The sequence below is a fragment of the Coturnix japonica genome, chromosome 1, assembly GCF_054131305.1.
Source record: "Coturnix japonica strain WE chromosome 1, WE-NBRP24, whole genome shotgun sequence".
NCBI classification, from domain to species: domain Eukaryota; kingdom Metazoa; phylum Chordata; class Aves; order Galliformes; family Phasianidae; genus Coturnix; species Coturnix japonica.
Window position 1 is genome coordinate 67,590,884 of NC_140663.1, and position 15,229 is coordinate 67,606,112.

General features: G+C 43.1%; 1 protein-coding gene across 4 annotated transcripts in view; it reads right to left on the reverse strand.

The window, feature by feature from the left end:
• Positions 1 to 3,227: 3,227 nt before the first annotated feature.
• Positions 3,228 to 15,229, reverse strand: part of ETV6 (ETS variant transcription factor 6) — a 125,235-nt gene continuing 113,233 nt past the window's right edge. For all 4 annotated transcript variants that reach the window (XM_015870759.3, XM_015870767.3, XM_085522491.1 and 1 more), the window contains 3 exons: positions 13,150 to 13,292; positions 10,471 to 10,571; positions 3,228 to 7,041 (listed from right to left, as the gene is read on the reverse strand). In XM_015870759.3, coding sequence (XP_015726245.2) covers positions 6,927 to 7,041; positions 10,471 to 10,571; positions 13,150 to 13,292 — 359 coding nt within the window. In that variant the 3' untranslated portion in view covers positions 3,228 to 6,926. The remainder of the gene's footprint in view (positions 7,042 to 10,470; positions 10,572 to 13,149; positions 13,293 to 15,229) is intronic.

Genomic DNA, 15,229 nt, shown 5'->3' on the forward strand with positions numbered 1-15,229 from the left:
TGTATTGCACGGATTTTATACAGTCCTAATTTCCATCAGCTTTTGCAAAGGAAAGGTGTTACTTCATGCATGAAATTGTTAATGTTGGAGCGGCATATCTGTCTGGCCTGTTTTCTCCCTGCTCTGCGTAATGGTGAGGAAATTTCAGCACTGGGTTAGAGGATTTGAATTGAATGTTGGATAAAGTCTTGGACACGTGAAATTCAGTTGCCTGTTAATTATTTCTGCTTGCTGATTTCCCTGATTTTTTAGGAGCGAACTGGGATGTGAGATGAGAAAGAATGTGAAGAAGAAGAAACCTTCATCTTTGAGTCAGCAAGTTCTCAAGAGCATTCACAAACACTAAGAACATTTTGAAGAGAAATAAGGAAACGAACACTCTCCTGTGCTGATGTATTTGATAACTCTATTTTCAGGCATTCTCCACAGGGTTGTTCTTGGATGGGGAGAAAACCTCACATCTCAGCTGAAGGTTTGGAAGAAGTGTGGTTCTTGGGTTACCTGGGCTCCCAGGGAATTAAATGGATCTGTGTGGACTTCCCTTTTGCCTTTCTATTCAATGTTAGCCTGCTCCAAGCAGATGGACTGTGCAGCCCTTCCTGCAGGAGGGCAGCATCATCAGCACCCCAACATCAGCGGCTGCATCCTGTAGCTCCGTGTGTCAGGTGCAGCCTCTCTGGGAAGCAGTGGTGTGATGGAGCTTCAGTTCCTTCTATGCATTTCAAGCATGTTTAGTCTAAAAATATGAGTGTGCATTGAGCTGATTGCAGTTGGTAAGGACCTTAATGTATGGGTGGGAATACTACAGTTCACAAGAAGCTTAAGCAAGAATAATACAGGAAGAATAAGAACGAAAAACACAGTCATGGAATCAAAGAATCATTTGAGTTGGAAGGGGCCCTTAAAAGTCACCTAGTCTAACTCCCTCGAAGAACAGGGAAATCTACAGCTTGATCAGTTTGCTCAGAGCCCTGTTTGACCTGACCTTGAATGTCTCCAAGAACAGGGCATCCACCACCTCTCTGGGCAAACTGTTCCAGTGCCTCACCACTGTTACTGTAAATAACTTGTTCCTTATATCTAGTCCAAACCTCCCCTCTTTTATTTTGAGACCATTTCCCTTTGTCCTATTGCAACAGACCCTGCTAAAAACTCTGTCCTTTCTTAATGCTTTCAGTCTTTAGAGACTGAAAGGCTGTCATCAGATTTCCCAGCAGCCTTCTCTACTCCAGGCTAAACAGCCCCAGCTGTGAGAGCTAGGAAGCAGAGTAGAGAAAGAGTTAAATAGAAAGGAAGGCACAGGTTGGAACCCTGGGGACGATTAACTCCATCTCTTTCAAAGGGGCTGGAGTCCTCATTCTTCAAGTCTTTGAATGGAGGCTGGTTCAGATCCTGCAAGAATGCACAGGCCAAGCAGAAGCTTCTGACCTTGGCTCCGACCTCGGGAAGGAGAGACTGAACATACTGGTTTCTGGTACAGAGTGCATATGGTGACCACTCTCAGGTTTCAGCTTTCTGCTGGTCCAATCTACCCCCCTCCTTGCCTCAGCTTTCATCTACCTATCTGCTTCTTTTCCTCACCTTCCTCTGAGGGGTTACGCATTCACTTTTTTATGGAGCCCAGGGAAACAATGCCTGCTTTGTTCAATCTGTCTTTGCTCTGGTTCCTTCCTTTTACCTTGTCAAACACTGGGAAGGGTTCACTTGAAAACTTTGTCCATTTAGCAGAGCTTGGCTTCACACCAACAACCCCAGGCTAGTAGTGTTTATCAGGCGGCACAAGATCAATTCTAATTCCTGAACTGTTATCGCTCTTCCTGTTGCGGCTGTTCTCCAACACTTTGAGATGCTGGGAAACTTTATGCACAGGTGTTTGCAGGAGGCGGAAAGATTGATGTGTCCCTGCAGGTTTTACAACTGATCATATCGGTCATAATGACCTCTATTGTCCTACATGAGGTCTCTATGTGTTCTTTTTAACTTGAATGTTGGCTGTAGTCCTCAGGTGCTTAATGCGTCACAGGCACGGGGCCTGCCTACTTGTACTTTGGTGTCCCAGTCTGGTTTCTGTGCTCTACAGATACAGTGGTTGATCAAACCACTCAATTTTGTGCTGGGGTAGGCACTGATTTTTTGGGCATCTCATGCCCTTGCCTCTTTCAAAGGTGGGTGCTGGGAAGCTCAGCCTCCAGCATCACCCAGCTCTCTTTTGGGCCCCCTTGGAAGCCCCTTGGTGAGGGGAAAGCTTCAACTGGGCTTCATCCCTTTCCTTACTCCCACCCAACCCTCTTCCTCCTTGCTGTGTCTGGCAGGATGGCAGCGGTTTCTTCTGAAGTGCTTCAAGAAGGAAGATGGCTTTCAGAGCCATCTGTGCTCCTGCAACATAGCAAATATTTTTTGCCCATGCTGACATTCTCCTCTCCACTTTTTAGGTCAAGGGAGGTTCTCTTCCCCCTCTGCTCTGCCCTGGTGAGACCCCGTCTGGAATATCGTGTCCAGTTCCAGGTCCCACAATTCAAGGACGGGGAACTGCTTCAGAGACTCCAGTGCAGAGTCACAAAGACGACTAAGGGAGTGGAGAATCTCCCTTATGTAGAGAGGCTGAGGGAGCTGGATCTCTTTAGCTTGGAGGAGACGGAGGAGTGACCTCATTAACATTTGTAAATATGTAAATGGTGAGTGACAGGAGGATGGAGCTAGGCAAAGGTAAAGATGTACTGAGCACCTGCTTTTAGGCTGTTCCTTTGCTACAGCCCAGAAAGCATGTTCTCTGAGGTCTCTGAGTTCAAGAGGCAGCTCTGAAACTGTTGCTCAAGGCAGTGACAGCCAAAAATACCAAAGATTTCCTCCATACACTTTCACCATGCAACGTTAGCTGCTGCTTAAAGTGCACAGAAAGCTGCAATGATGTCTAGGATACACGTATTTCCTTTTCCCAAATGAAGGGAAATAGCCTGGAGGGGCAGAGTTGTGGAGCAAAACACATTGTTTCCTTCTCGTGTGATGTTTTGGTTTTTTAGCAATGATTGAACCAACAAAATGTGGTGTTCCCATTTTTGTATTAAATTCTTTTTTATTATTGAGATGATGTAATTACAGGCATTTTAAAAATTATTTGCAACTCACTGGCCCTGAGATGAGGCTTTTTGTTTTTGTTTTGTTACATTCATCTGATTCAGTCCCTTAAACCCACACCTTCAACAAAGAAAGAAAGAAAACCCCCACCATGGATGAAAAGACGAGGATTTTATTGAAAACAAAACAAAAACAAACAAAAAGAATACCAGAGCCCCAAAATCCTCAAAGTGATGCATTCTGGATTTGCAAGGGGTTGACAAAGAGATCTGAAGAGCGCACACATGGGTTTGTGGATGGAGAGGCCATCAAAAGATGTCCAACATCAGTCGGGAAACTGAAGGAAATACTTAGTCATGGAGCTGCAGCATGGCCTACTTGGCTGCTTGCAGGTTGCGCAGCCCCACAGCGAAATGAAGGCAATGATGGTCCCACTTAGCTGCAGTGTGGAGATCCTTTGCCGAGTATTTCTTGAGCTTTACTGAGTATTTCATTTCCTATTTGCTAGAGTAAAAGATAGAAAGCTTGGGGAATCTTACTGCAGCTGTTGGAGCCTGTTTCTATATTTTGTAGCCACCGTTGACAACCTTGCTGACAAGACCCCAGGAACAGTTCACGTTCTGCAGGTCTCCACACAACGTCCCAAGCCCCAGCAGCATGTCATCCTACAGCCTGCAGCATGCAGAGTGGCTGGAGGCCAGGAGAGTCCATGGGAGCAGCCTGCTCCAGGTTTGAAGGGTATTTTCATTCTGGCTGGCCTGAGACTTGGGAGAACTTTATGACTGGGATGGAGACATAGTTGTCCTGAGATGTCCTCTACACACCAACAGGAAGGTAGTTCCAACCTTTTTTTCCCTTTGATTTGTTTCTGTGAGTGATAAAGGTTGTATTTTTGCTAAAGGTGAACATTTCCTGTATTAAATTCCCCCTACAAATTTTCCCTCTGGGCAACATGTGGGATTTTAGGATTCCTTGTTTTTTCCTGCCTTACCAGTGCTGAAGACAAACTGCTTGCTAGCTTACATATGGAGAGCGTATGGGCTTATGCTGGTTGACTGTCTCTACTTCCCTACTGTGCACCTTGACCATAACAAAATCCTGTGGCTCAGCGAAGAGAAACACTTTGAATAGAAGATATTATCTTTCTTCCCCATCATCTCATAACAGCAGTTGGAGCAGGAAAATGATGCAGTGCATGCAGTCATCACAGCCGGACAAGTAAAGGATATCAGCTGTGCTTTTTCTCTTTTCCTACTTCTGTATATCCTAAGAAACAGAAGAAGCCATCAAGAGACTTCCTTTACATTGACACTCACTTCATCTGTCACTCACCATCTTCTCCTGAGTTACTCCTCTGATCTCCCCAGTTAGATGCATTCCAATGCTCTCTGTGCTCCACATTCAGTTGGAGGACACACCCCCAGCTCACAAGGCATGGCTGCAACCAAGTGCCCTTGGGTCAGTATCGTTGTGGCCCCAAGGTTTAGGGTTGGAACCATCGTGGCCCCTTTGGTTTCAGGCCTGTGAGCTGAGGATGTCTCCCTGTGCCTCCATCTCATGAGCTCTAAATATTTCAGAGCTGCAGCAGTGATGGGTCACCTGCTCACCTCTCTGATGCACATTCACGTGCCCTTTTTTTTCTGAGGCAGAAGAAGTCAAGCACTTTGTGTGCTCAGACTTCTAACGTACTATAATAAAAAGATGTGCCTGGGAAGAGCTCAGGGAGAGACGTACGCCCTGTTGCTCCTCACCAGACACTGGCTCTGCAAAACCTCGCTGTATGATGCCTATCTTTGTCCTCAACAAAGCCTTGCCTTCTGCACTTGTGACTCAATAACGTCTTTTGCGAGACTGGACTATCTTTGTTTAAACATACAGGCCACTCTTCATTGCCAAGTGCTATTTTTTTCTGGGTAGATTAACCCTCTTGTTAAATATGTGCTAGGAACAAATGCAGCGCTGGTTTATAGGTAACAGAAGCTCTATCATGGGAATGTACCTTATTTTTTTGGTTGAAGTTCATTAGATTAATCCTGTTTTTAATTTTTTTCCCCCTTTTTTCCATTTCTAGTATGCATTTTCCCATAAAAGAGGCTTTCTGTTTTTAATGACCTAGCGTGGACTTGTTTTCCTCCAGTAATAACATGACTCATACACAGTTTCTCTGTACATCTTCACACTTTGCAAGTATCATTTCTGCTGCTGCATTCTTTCCATTACGTGGACCAATGCCAATGGATCACTGGATAACTGAGTGCCACAGACTTTCCTGTCACAGCAGCCCAAGCAGTGTGAAATGCAAAGGGCCAGTAGTTCCTTTAGTACTGGGCATTAAGGACTACTGAGCTTCCCAGCCTGAGCAACCAAAACAGGCACGGCTCTTGCCTCCTGCAAAGCACCCTCATGCTTCAAACCAAATAGAAGGTGCAAAAAAATAGGGCACCTTGCAATGAACAAGAACAAAACCAAGAAAGCAACATAGATCTGGGATTTCTTTTTTTTTCTTGGTCTTTAAAATCACATTAAGTACAGGTAAGCTGAGAAAAGATTCCTAGATGGGAAAGCTGTCGGGTGAGGAAGGGTTGGGAGGCATGGGAGGGAGAAAACCAAACTCCAAAACAAAGACAAAATCAATTCCAAAGTATCACTATCCCTATTTGGTTTCTACTTCTCTACCATTGGTTTTATATTGGTGAATCACCTATCTCTCCAGGAGCACAAAATGATCCTGGAGTGGTCTCTGAGCAGTACAAACCACGTGAAAGGTCCCTCTGCATTCTTCTTAAGATGGAAAGTCCTTCGCCCTTCACTACACCTGCTAGCACGTGTAAGGACAAAACCTTCCTTCTGTGATTTCAGATATTTTACCCTTTGCTTTTTTATCAAAGCCTTTGAACTAAAATTCTGCATTGTGCATATGTTGTGGGGTTCACATATATACATATATATTTGGAGTTGCCCCTTTCCCTCAGAATCACAGAATGACCTGGGTTGGAAGGGACCTCAAGGATCATGAAGTTCCTCCCCCCTCCTCCTCTATCACCCCTTTGCTAAAGGGAGGGAAAATATCAACATTGGCCTATTGCAGAGGTTTGCCACATTTACTTCTCTCCTCCCTGGAGCACTTAGGTGACTGGTTTTGGTCCATATGCCAGAAGTTAACAGCTATTCAAGGATTCATGAACCCAAGCTATGTTGGGATTCCATCCCAGCCTACAAATGAACGGTGACTCCTCCTTGCTTGATAGATACCTGTGGTAAATTCTTTTGGTAGCTTCAGTACATTTAGCAGACACAGCACACAGAAATGGATCCAAGCACACTAGAACCCTTGAGCAAATCCCTTGTGTGGCACTGCTGTTTCATGTGGTGTTATCTCATGAGACTTGCAAGGAAAGTAAGAACACTCTGTTCCCAAAGGAAAGCCTTCCGAAGGAAAAAAAACCCATAATCTCATGTTTTGCCCTATGTGAGAAAAGGGAAGTCAAACTACATGTTTATTGGGAGGGGGGGGGGGGGAACAGGACAACGAAAAACAACAACAAAAAATACCCTAAGAAACAAAAAAAACCTAAAAACTTAATCCAAAAAGAAAGAAAGAGCTCGAGGGAGACTTTGTAGGAACAGTGAAGTAGTGCGTAAGTCCAGGCTTTCTCCCATTTACTTTTCTGCCAGCACCACTTCTGCCTGTTAGTTTGTTTTGTTAAGGTGCTTCAGGTCCTGCACGGTCTTCAAGCTAAGCAGAAACCCCCACTACTGCTTCTGTGGGGTTGCTTCCCCTCCCAAACCATGCCAGCCATCCAAGCAGATGTTTCTCACATAAACCCACAGAGGTGTTGCACCAGTTCCCTTCAGCACTCATCTTCTTGGTATATTTGTGACACGGGTTCATCCAGTGCCTGGGTTTCAAGGTGCTCAAGGCGGTCTGTTCGGCCACTCATAATCTCATCTGGGGTCTTCATGAACCTGAAAGACACAGAAACAAGAGCGATTTCCCAGCGCTCTCAGACCTTCTCTTCATAAAGATGCTGAGATCCCTGAGTTCCGCAGCTCCCCAGGAACATCTTTCCCGTATCCTCCAATACCACTTGCTACTTCCCAGTTTCTCTGCAGCCTGCTGCCTTCTTCCCTCTTCCCTAATTGGAGAAGAATTAAAACAAATCACAAGCATTTCCTCCTGCTCCCCTTTTTACAAGCCCAAATTTTAACCAAATCCCACAGTCTTTTCCAAGGTGTGATGTTTTTCTTCTTCCTCATATGACAGTATGCCACACGTCCACTCATTTATGGAGTCTGGTGAAAGACATGAGAATGATCTGTATTGCCAGCACATTTCAAAGCAAAAGCACCTGCAAGGCATAGAGGCAAAAGGCTACTAGTTTGTGCTGGCTTGTGTGAAGGTGAGTAAAGGGGAATATGAAACTCTGAAGGAGCAGGGCTGGAAAGGGTCAAGGATCGAGTCAGAACAAGCTCTGGGAAATGGAAAATGCCCCAAGAGAAAAATCTTTTGGGCTAAGCTTTAACTGAGAAAAGGGAACTGTGCGCAAAGAGAGTCTTTTCCTGTGTGACTGTGAGCAAGTGAAACTGTAACATAGCAGCATCCTCTGTAAATGAATGCCATAGCTCCCAGTACTCATAGAATCACCAACGTTGGAAAAGACCTAAAAGATCATCCAGTCCAACCGTTCACCTCTTACCAGTAGCTCCCACCAAACCATGTCCATACTGATGCCCTGCTGCAGTTAATTCTGCATAGGGCTAGAAACAGAAACTGCTTCTAGGGAGGCATGGTAGCATAGGCAATGGGAAAGGACATGCACCAGACTGCAGGTCAGGTCTGCAGTCTCGATCATTGCCAGGGTGCTTTTGTTATACCACTGCACAGAGACAGCAAGGAAGACCTCTGCTTTTTCTTTCTGGATTTAATAGCATAGGAAAAGAGAATGGCACAGGAAGGAAAAAATCCTAGCCTAAACACAAATCACTTTCCTAACTCATAAGTACTTCTGGAAAAATTAGAATGAGACATGTTTATACTGGAAGTGTTACAAAATGTGTTTTTTTTTTCATTAATGAGGTACTGGCTAACATTCAACAGTGCAAACTGTGTTAATCAGGGCAGCTGATTTTATTTCAGGCTGATGATACCCTTGATATCCCGGCTCCAGTGACAACAAAACAAACTGATATGAACCTTGTCACTATCACTAACCCACAAAAATCAGTGCTGAAGCTTGTGGTTAAGACTTGCCTCCCCTTCTGCCTTTGAGGTTATGAAGCTTCAGGCTTTCAGTCTGAAAAATCCAGAGCCTCTCAGCAAACACACAGCACAGCCTGGAACTAACCTCTTGCCTCCTCTTCTAATTTTGGAAATCATATGCACATATGCATTTAGGAAAAAGAAACTGTCTATGACTCACTGCTGCGTCACTCCCATTTGTATGCTGGAAGAACTCTGCCAATATAAATGGTGTTATGGCACTGAAAAACTGGCATACAGAAATGGTGAATCAGTCCCTGGCTACCCAGGGAAAGCCCATCAAAGCCTACAGGCTGTACTACCATGCCCCTGTTCACACCCTGTGCTTCTCCTGCTATCTTGCATGAGGGAGAAATCGAAAGAACAATCCCACTGCCCTCCCTGCTTGTTCTGTCTCCTAAATCATGTGGGAGATGGGCTGATAAGAACTGTACAGTAGAACTGTGGGTATGCCTTCTAGTCTGTGTACTAAGTCACGGTGAGGAATGCAAAGTATGGATGTTTATTACAGCATTTGAATGAATCAAAAAATAAACAACAAACAGCCCAGAACTTCAAACTAATGAAGAAACGGTATCTACAGTATCTATAACCTCTCTTGTTGCGGGAGGTATTCAGCCATACCACTTGAAAGCTTCACCTCACCCCATTTTACATTCAGCCCTCTACAGATATCTGCACGAGTCAACTGCCTGCATGTTTCTTAAAAACTCACATTTCCTATTCTTTCTGTGCTTGTGAGAAATAGCCAAGAAAGGCACGTTAACGGCCTGATTTTTTGCAGCTGCTCTTCTTCTTCTCTTCAGATATAAACTGGTCTAAGAAAACAACATCAGTAAGTTTTTATTGGGAATTGTGCAAAAAACACTTTGTTTTGTTTCCTCCTCCAGTTTCCAAAGGAAATGAAGTTTATATGCTTGTGTTTTATGCTGCTTTGTGACCTTTGAATCCATTGGTCAGTTTTGGGCAAATCTGACAGAGGAACTGAGGTCTCCAAAGGTAGCAGCTTTCTACAGTTTAGAGAAAATAGGCAGCTTGGTCAAGGAGAGGAGGACTCCCACTTTGTTTGTGCTCCCACCAAAGAAAAGGTTCCAATATAAGTGCATGCATTACTCAGCATCACAGAATTCCCCCAGGAAGTGTCATCTGCACACAAGGCCACAGCAATCCAGGCTCCTTTGGTACCACTCCTTAGGAAGCAACTTCAACGTTTTGCCAAAAAAGAATTAAAATAACACAGTTGATTCTGCCCGTGACCTCTTCACTCGCTTTTTTCCTATTTAATTCTCTCTCTAAAACGGATATCAACAAGACATTCCACAGAAACCTCTTCAGCTGTACTTAGCCAATGCAATTCTGTTGGTTTCTTTTCTTAAAACAAACTCCAAGACTGCCTTTTTATTGATATAATTTCCATGAATGTTACTGGATCCAGACAAGTAACCCAGACTGGACCCAAAGCAGTTGTTGGGCTGAGTTCAGTTTTCTGTGGGTCAGGATTACACACAAGACTTCCTTGTCTTGTCTTGTCTTGTCTGCAGAGAAATGAAATGTTTACACTCCGTTGTTTTGCAAGTTGTACCCAAGTTCATAGAGAAACTCCCTGCTTCATGCTGTTTAGGGCCTTATTTCCTTACATTCTTGGTCATATCATCAAATTTGATGCTTCAGGGTTTATTTACAGCTCTTGCAGGTTCCTCTCTTCCTTGAAGGCACCTCTACTAAGATGTGTTCATCAGCACTTCCCTTCTGCGATGTTGATGCTCCTGAGGAAACGTCATATCCCTGCTTAGTGTTTGCCAGCAGCTGTATCTGAGAAGTTGAATGTGGACTGGACTTTCCAGGAGTTTGGATGAGATCACAAATCATATAGCTGAAGTCTTAAAAAATAGCAAGGCCTGCTTGAAGTGAGTGAAAGACACTTCTATTGACTCCACTGATAACATGAAAAGGCCTGTATTTTCCTAAAATGGTGTGGTTGCCTTGAAAGATCGGAAGCTTTATGCTTTGACCAATGGTCAAAACAGCTTTTCAATAATGTTCTGACTGTGCCAATGAAGTATCATACACGCAATTCCATCTTCCACCTTCAAAATCGAATTGGTTTTAGGGTAAAAGATAATAAAAAAGATTACCTGAACAAAAGCCTTTGTCCTGGCTCCTTCCGGATAATATTTAGTTTGTAGTAATGGCGTAGGGCTCTGGACATTTTCTCATAAGTCATATTTGTTCTGTTCTGTATTTTTCAAAAGAAAAGGGGAAAATGTGGTGAGATGAGTCATTTAAACCTTCCTAAGCCCCCAAATGAATTGCAGAACTATCACAAACTAGCTAAAATAACCAGGTCTGGTCAAGAAATCACGTTTCATTATTCTGCTGTTTGCAGGCCCATCCTGTGCCTCCAGCTCTCATCAGGAGAAATTTCTACATCACTTTTCATAACAAGGCAATTTAAGTGAGAAAGTCTACCAAAAATTCCAAGTGAGGTTTTTCTACAGTTTCTTGGATGGCATAAAACAAAAGGCTTCATCAACCACAAAAAGAGACTCTAGATGGAGATGCTCACTCTACATGGATATGTGACAGGCCTGTTCTTAATGAAACCACCTTTTCTAAAATGTAAGAACAGTGGCTAATAGACTGCATTTGTCAGCAATCCTTGCTAAGAGCTCTGTTCCTCTGGGATTCCCCTCCATTAATTAGTTAATGCTTACAGAGTACTGTGGAGATTGAGAGCCTGTTTGTCCTCTCCTTACAGGGGTGTAAATCAAGAAGTCCAATAGGTTTTTTTTTGTACAAAGAGCGCTGGTTACCACACTGGCAAAGAAACTCCCAGCTGAGAGGGCTCCATACTGGCAAAGCCATGTTTGCATGAGTATAGAGCTGCTGCCCTGCCGTAGGCAAAACAAGCCAAACTAGCAGAAGCATGCTTTTAGTCTGTGAGCCCTGATGGCAAGAGTTTGGCTTGGTGCAGCAGTGTTGGTCCAAGATCATGCACAAGTCTGTAGTATTCAGCTAGGTATATTAAATGAGGCTGAACTGCCTATCTAAAATGGCCCTGAGGTCCTGCCTTGACCTCAGCTGCTCTGCTAAGGAAAGTCTTATTAAGAGTTCCTGTAGTAATTAAACATGAAGAATGTCAATGGGTTCTTTGCAAAATCTAGACTCTAATCATTCAGAAGACCCCTGAAATAGTGTATGTATGTGCTCTTCCCATTTCTTAAATGCTAAATGCTACTGTGTCCCAAATGACTAGTAATTTAAGTAGCTTCAATTTTAGACATCTGAAACAAGACCTGATGGCAAGACTTGATTATTGGCATGTAGGTGAGGTAAGAGCAGAGCTCTTCATTCCCAGTACCACAGCCCAAAACCTCTAAAAGAGATGCAAATCATGTCACAAGAGAAAATTTTGACCTTACCGACATTTTAGGCTATGTACACTCACATACAGAATCACAGAATGGTTGGGTTTGGAATGCACTTCTGGAGATCATCTAGTCCAACCCCTTAAAGTGGAGACAACTAGAGCTGGTCCTTGGACCTGTGTCTATTCTGGCTTTGAACATGTCCAGGAAACTCCAAGAATGGAGACTCCAGTCTCCCTGAGCAACCTGTCCAAGCACCTGACCACTTTCCTGGCAAAAACATTCCATACGTAGGGCCATTCCTCCCCAGGTGTGAAACTCTGCATTCCCTCTTATTAGGTTTCATGAGATTCTCTATGTACCCTTCTCTATGTGCAGGTCTGTCTTGCACAGCAGCACAACCCTGTGGGGGTATCAATCACTCTTCTCAGCTGCTGGGGTTTTTTTTGAAGTATCAACTGAAAACTTGCTGAGGGTGCATTCTGTCCCATCATCCATGTCATTAATGAACATGTTAAGCAGTATTGACTCCACAATCAATCCTCTGCATAGTACCACTAATAAGTGGATTTTGTGCTGTTGATCACAGTCCTTTCAGACACGCAGTTCAGCCAGTTTTCAGCTTACTTTGCTGTTGTCCTTTCTAGTCTGTACTTCATTTGTTTGTCTGAGGATATAATAGAAGTGACAGTCTCAAAAGCCTTTCCAAAGTGAAGATAACCAATATCTACTGTTCTCTCTGCCTCCACTGAGCTAGTCATCTCATCATAGTTCATTAATCCCTAGATGGTCACATTGGTCAAGATCAGTTTCTCTTTTATAAGCCTGTGCTGACTGTACAAACATGACTGTAGTCATATGCATACATTCATAAAGATATGAGCATGTATCTGTACTCATACAGATATATCTGTACATACTCAGCTCCAAACTGCAAGTATCTTTTCCAGTGAACAAAGCAGAATCAACCTCTTACAAAGAAATGCATAATCCTACAGCATTTGCTGTCAATCACAAGACAGAAGCTTTTCTTTTTGTGAAATCTGTGCATAAAGGGACACAGAAAGGAAGCTCCCTCCGAGGGGTTGTACACACCTCCTTTCAGACCACATCTTAACCAGAATATCCTTAGCATCAGGTTTCGGGAAGAAATGAGATGCTTTGAGAGAGAAGGACCATTATTCCTGCATTTCTCATAATTTTATCATTAAATTCATTTACAACTGAACGCCTTTGAACCAAACCAACAGGTTCTTCATGTGAAGGGTAAGTTTTAGTGCTTGAGGTTGGATGCTTTACACTTCTAATGCAAGTACAATGAAAGATTATAACCTTCCAGGTGTGGTTTGTACGCACACTTCCTTCCTTTTCCCTTGTTCATAAGTAAATCCTGTGATGTTATAAAAGATGCTGTGCCATAGGAGGAAAACTACACTGCTCCCTTACCTTGTGGTTTCCCCACAGCCGGGCCAGCCCATTGGGATCCACTATCCGAAAAATTTTGGATTCCTTATCTTCCCATCGGATGAAATTTTCGTACCGGCTGTCAGAAAGCAGCTGATAAACATAATCCCAAAGCAACCTGCAGTCTGTGAAACGAGAAGAAAGAAAATACTGTTTTTTTTTCTTGGAATTCATTCTGGGAAATTCTGAGCTGATGTCTAGTGAAAGAACAGTGAGGGTTAGGGCTGAAACAACTGCTGCAATCTGAAATGCAGATAGCTTGGTTGTTATTGACTAATATCTGCAAAATGTACCGTCATATATGCCTACTTCTGATGCATCCTAGTCCTCCTGCCACTGACTGAGCATCTTTATCACATTACAAGCTGTGTGAAATGACCTGCTGATCTTAGCTGGGTGTTTGCTATTGTAGTGACGCACATAAAACCACCACAGTTGGCCCTGGTGCTGTTTAAGGCTGGTTCAGTGGGAAAATCAACAATCCGCAACCTGCTTTCCCTGCTTGAGGCTGCTCCTTTCTGTGTCAGCTACAGGGGTCTGAGGGATGGGCAATGCTGAAGCTTTCCTTTCAAACAGAGAATTTCACTGTTCCATGTCATAAAAATGACGCCTCCTATCATTTTTCAATTTGATTTTTGTTTTTTACAGTTCCTGAAGAAAAAAAAAAACATACAAGTATTATAATTACTTGAGTGCTATTGAGAGGTTAAATACTTTCTATTTGGAAAACTGAATTCAAATTTCCTCTTGGCAAACACTCCTTAGGTCGCTAATTAAAGGTCTAACAGATACTTAAGTTATAGTTTAGTGTTTTTCAGTTTCATGGCAGTCTCTTGAGACAGGGGAAGCCAAGAGTTGCTCCTGCTTCCTGCTTGCAACGTGTGTGTGTGCAGAACTAACTATGAAATACAGAAAGTAAATTGTACAGAGCAAGAGGTTCTGCTGCTGTCAGAAACAACAGGGTTCTTATAGATAAACTGGCTATACCACTCAGCTGGAGATGTGATTGTATTTCACTTCGAAAGCAAAACCTGAGACAAAATGTCCGAGACGCAGCTTGTTGCGGTAGTTAGAAGACTGGTAAACTAAAGACATCTAGATTCTAGGTGCTAAAATGGATTCTTGCCAGCCTGTCTATTCCTGTCTGTCTTGGTCTGCTATGTTTTACAATGGGAATATGATGATATGTTCAGTCTGAGAATATAAAATGCTTTTTGAAAAGGCATATGAATAATACATTCAATGAGTGCACCTGAAGTGGTAAGAGATATTAACATTATTGATGGCACTTCCCACTTTCAAACTGTTATCTCTGAAACCTGTACTGTTTCTAAAGAAGGCATAAAAAGGAAGGAGAACATTCCAAAGGAAGTACTGCTAGCTAGGACCAGGACTGGATCTGAGAAATAATTCTCTCCCACTCATTCCCTGATGACCAGCCTAGACTGGCCCTTTCTCTGCGCAGGGATACATAGAAACCTTCCCTTGCCCCAGCTTGCATACTTGGCCCAGTCACCTACACCAAGGCTGCAAATACAAAGCAGGTAGCTGGCTAAAACTAAACGCTGTGATGCTGAATGCTGCTGCTTCTAACACGTTGTACAGCACTGGACACAAGTGATTACTGTCAGCTTTCCACTGTAATGTTTCACACAAATATATTTAATCTCTCAGATACGCATGCATTTGAAAAAAAAAACACCTTTTCTAGATTCATTTACAGGGAATGAGGGAAAGGAGATTATATTGCTGCAGCGGTTTGGGGCCTTTTAATAATGTGGGAGGTGCTCAGGTAATATGGTAGGAAGAACCCACGTAAATAGTTTCTTGACACACGTGCAATTCATTTCTGAGCTCTTTCACTGAAAGGCTACATATGAAAAAAAAAGGATCAGGAATCTTAAGTAAGGCAATTAAAATCTTTAAACACCACTTTTCCTTCTTCAGTTCTACTGGCACTGACTCCTCATGGTATATTTCACTAAATGATCAGAGTTGCACTGTAATACTGTTCCATTCAAAAATCTACCATTTTTTTTAATTTTCCCCTGAAGATTTTCAT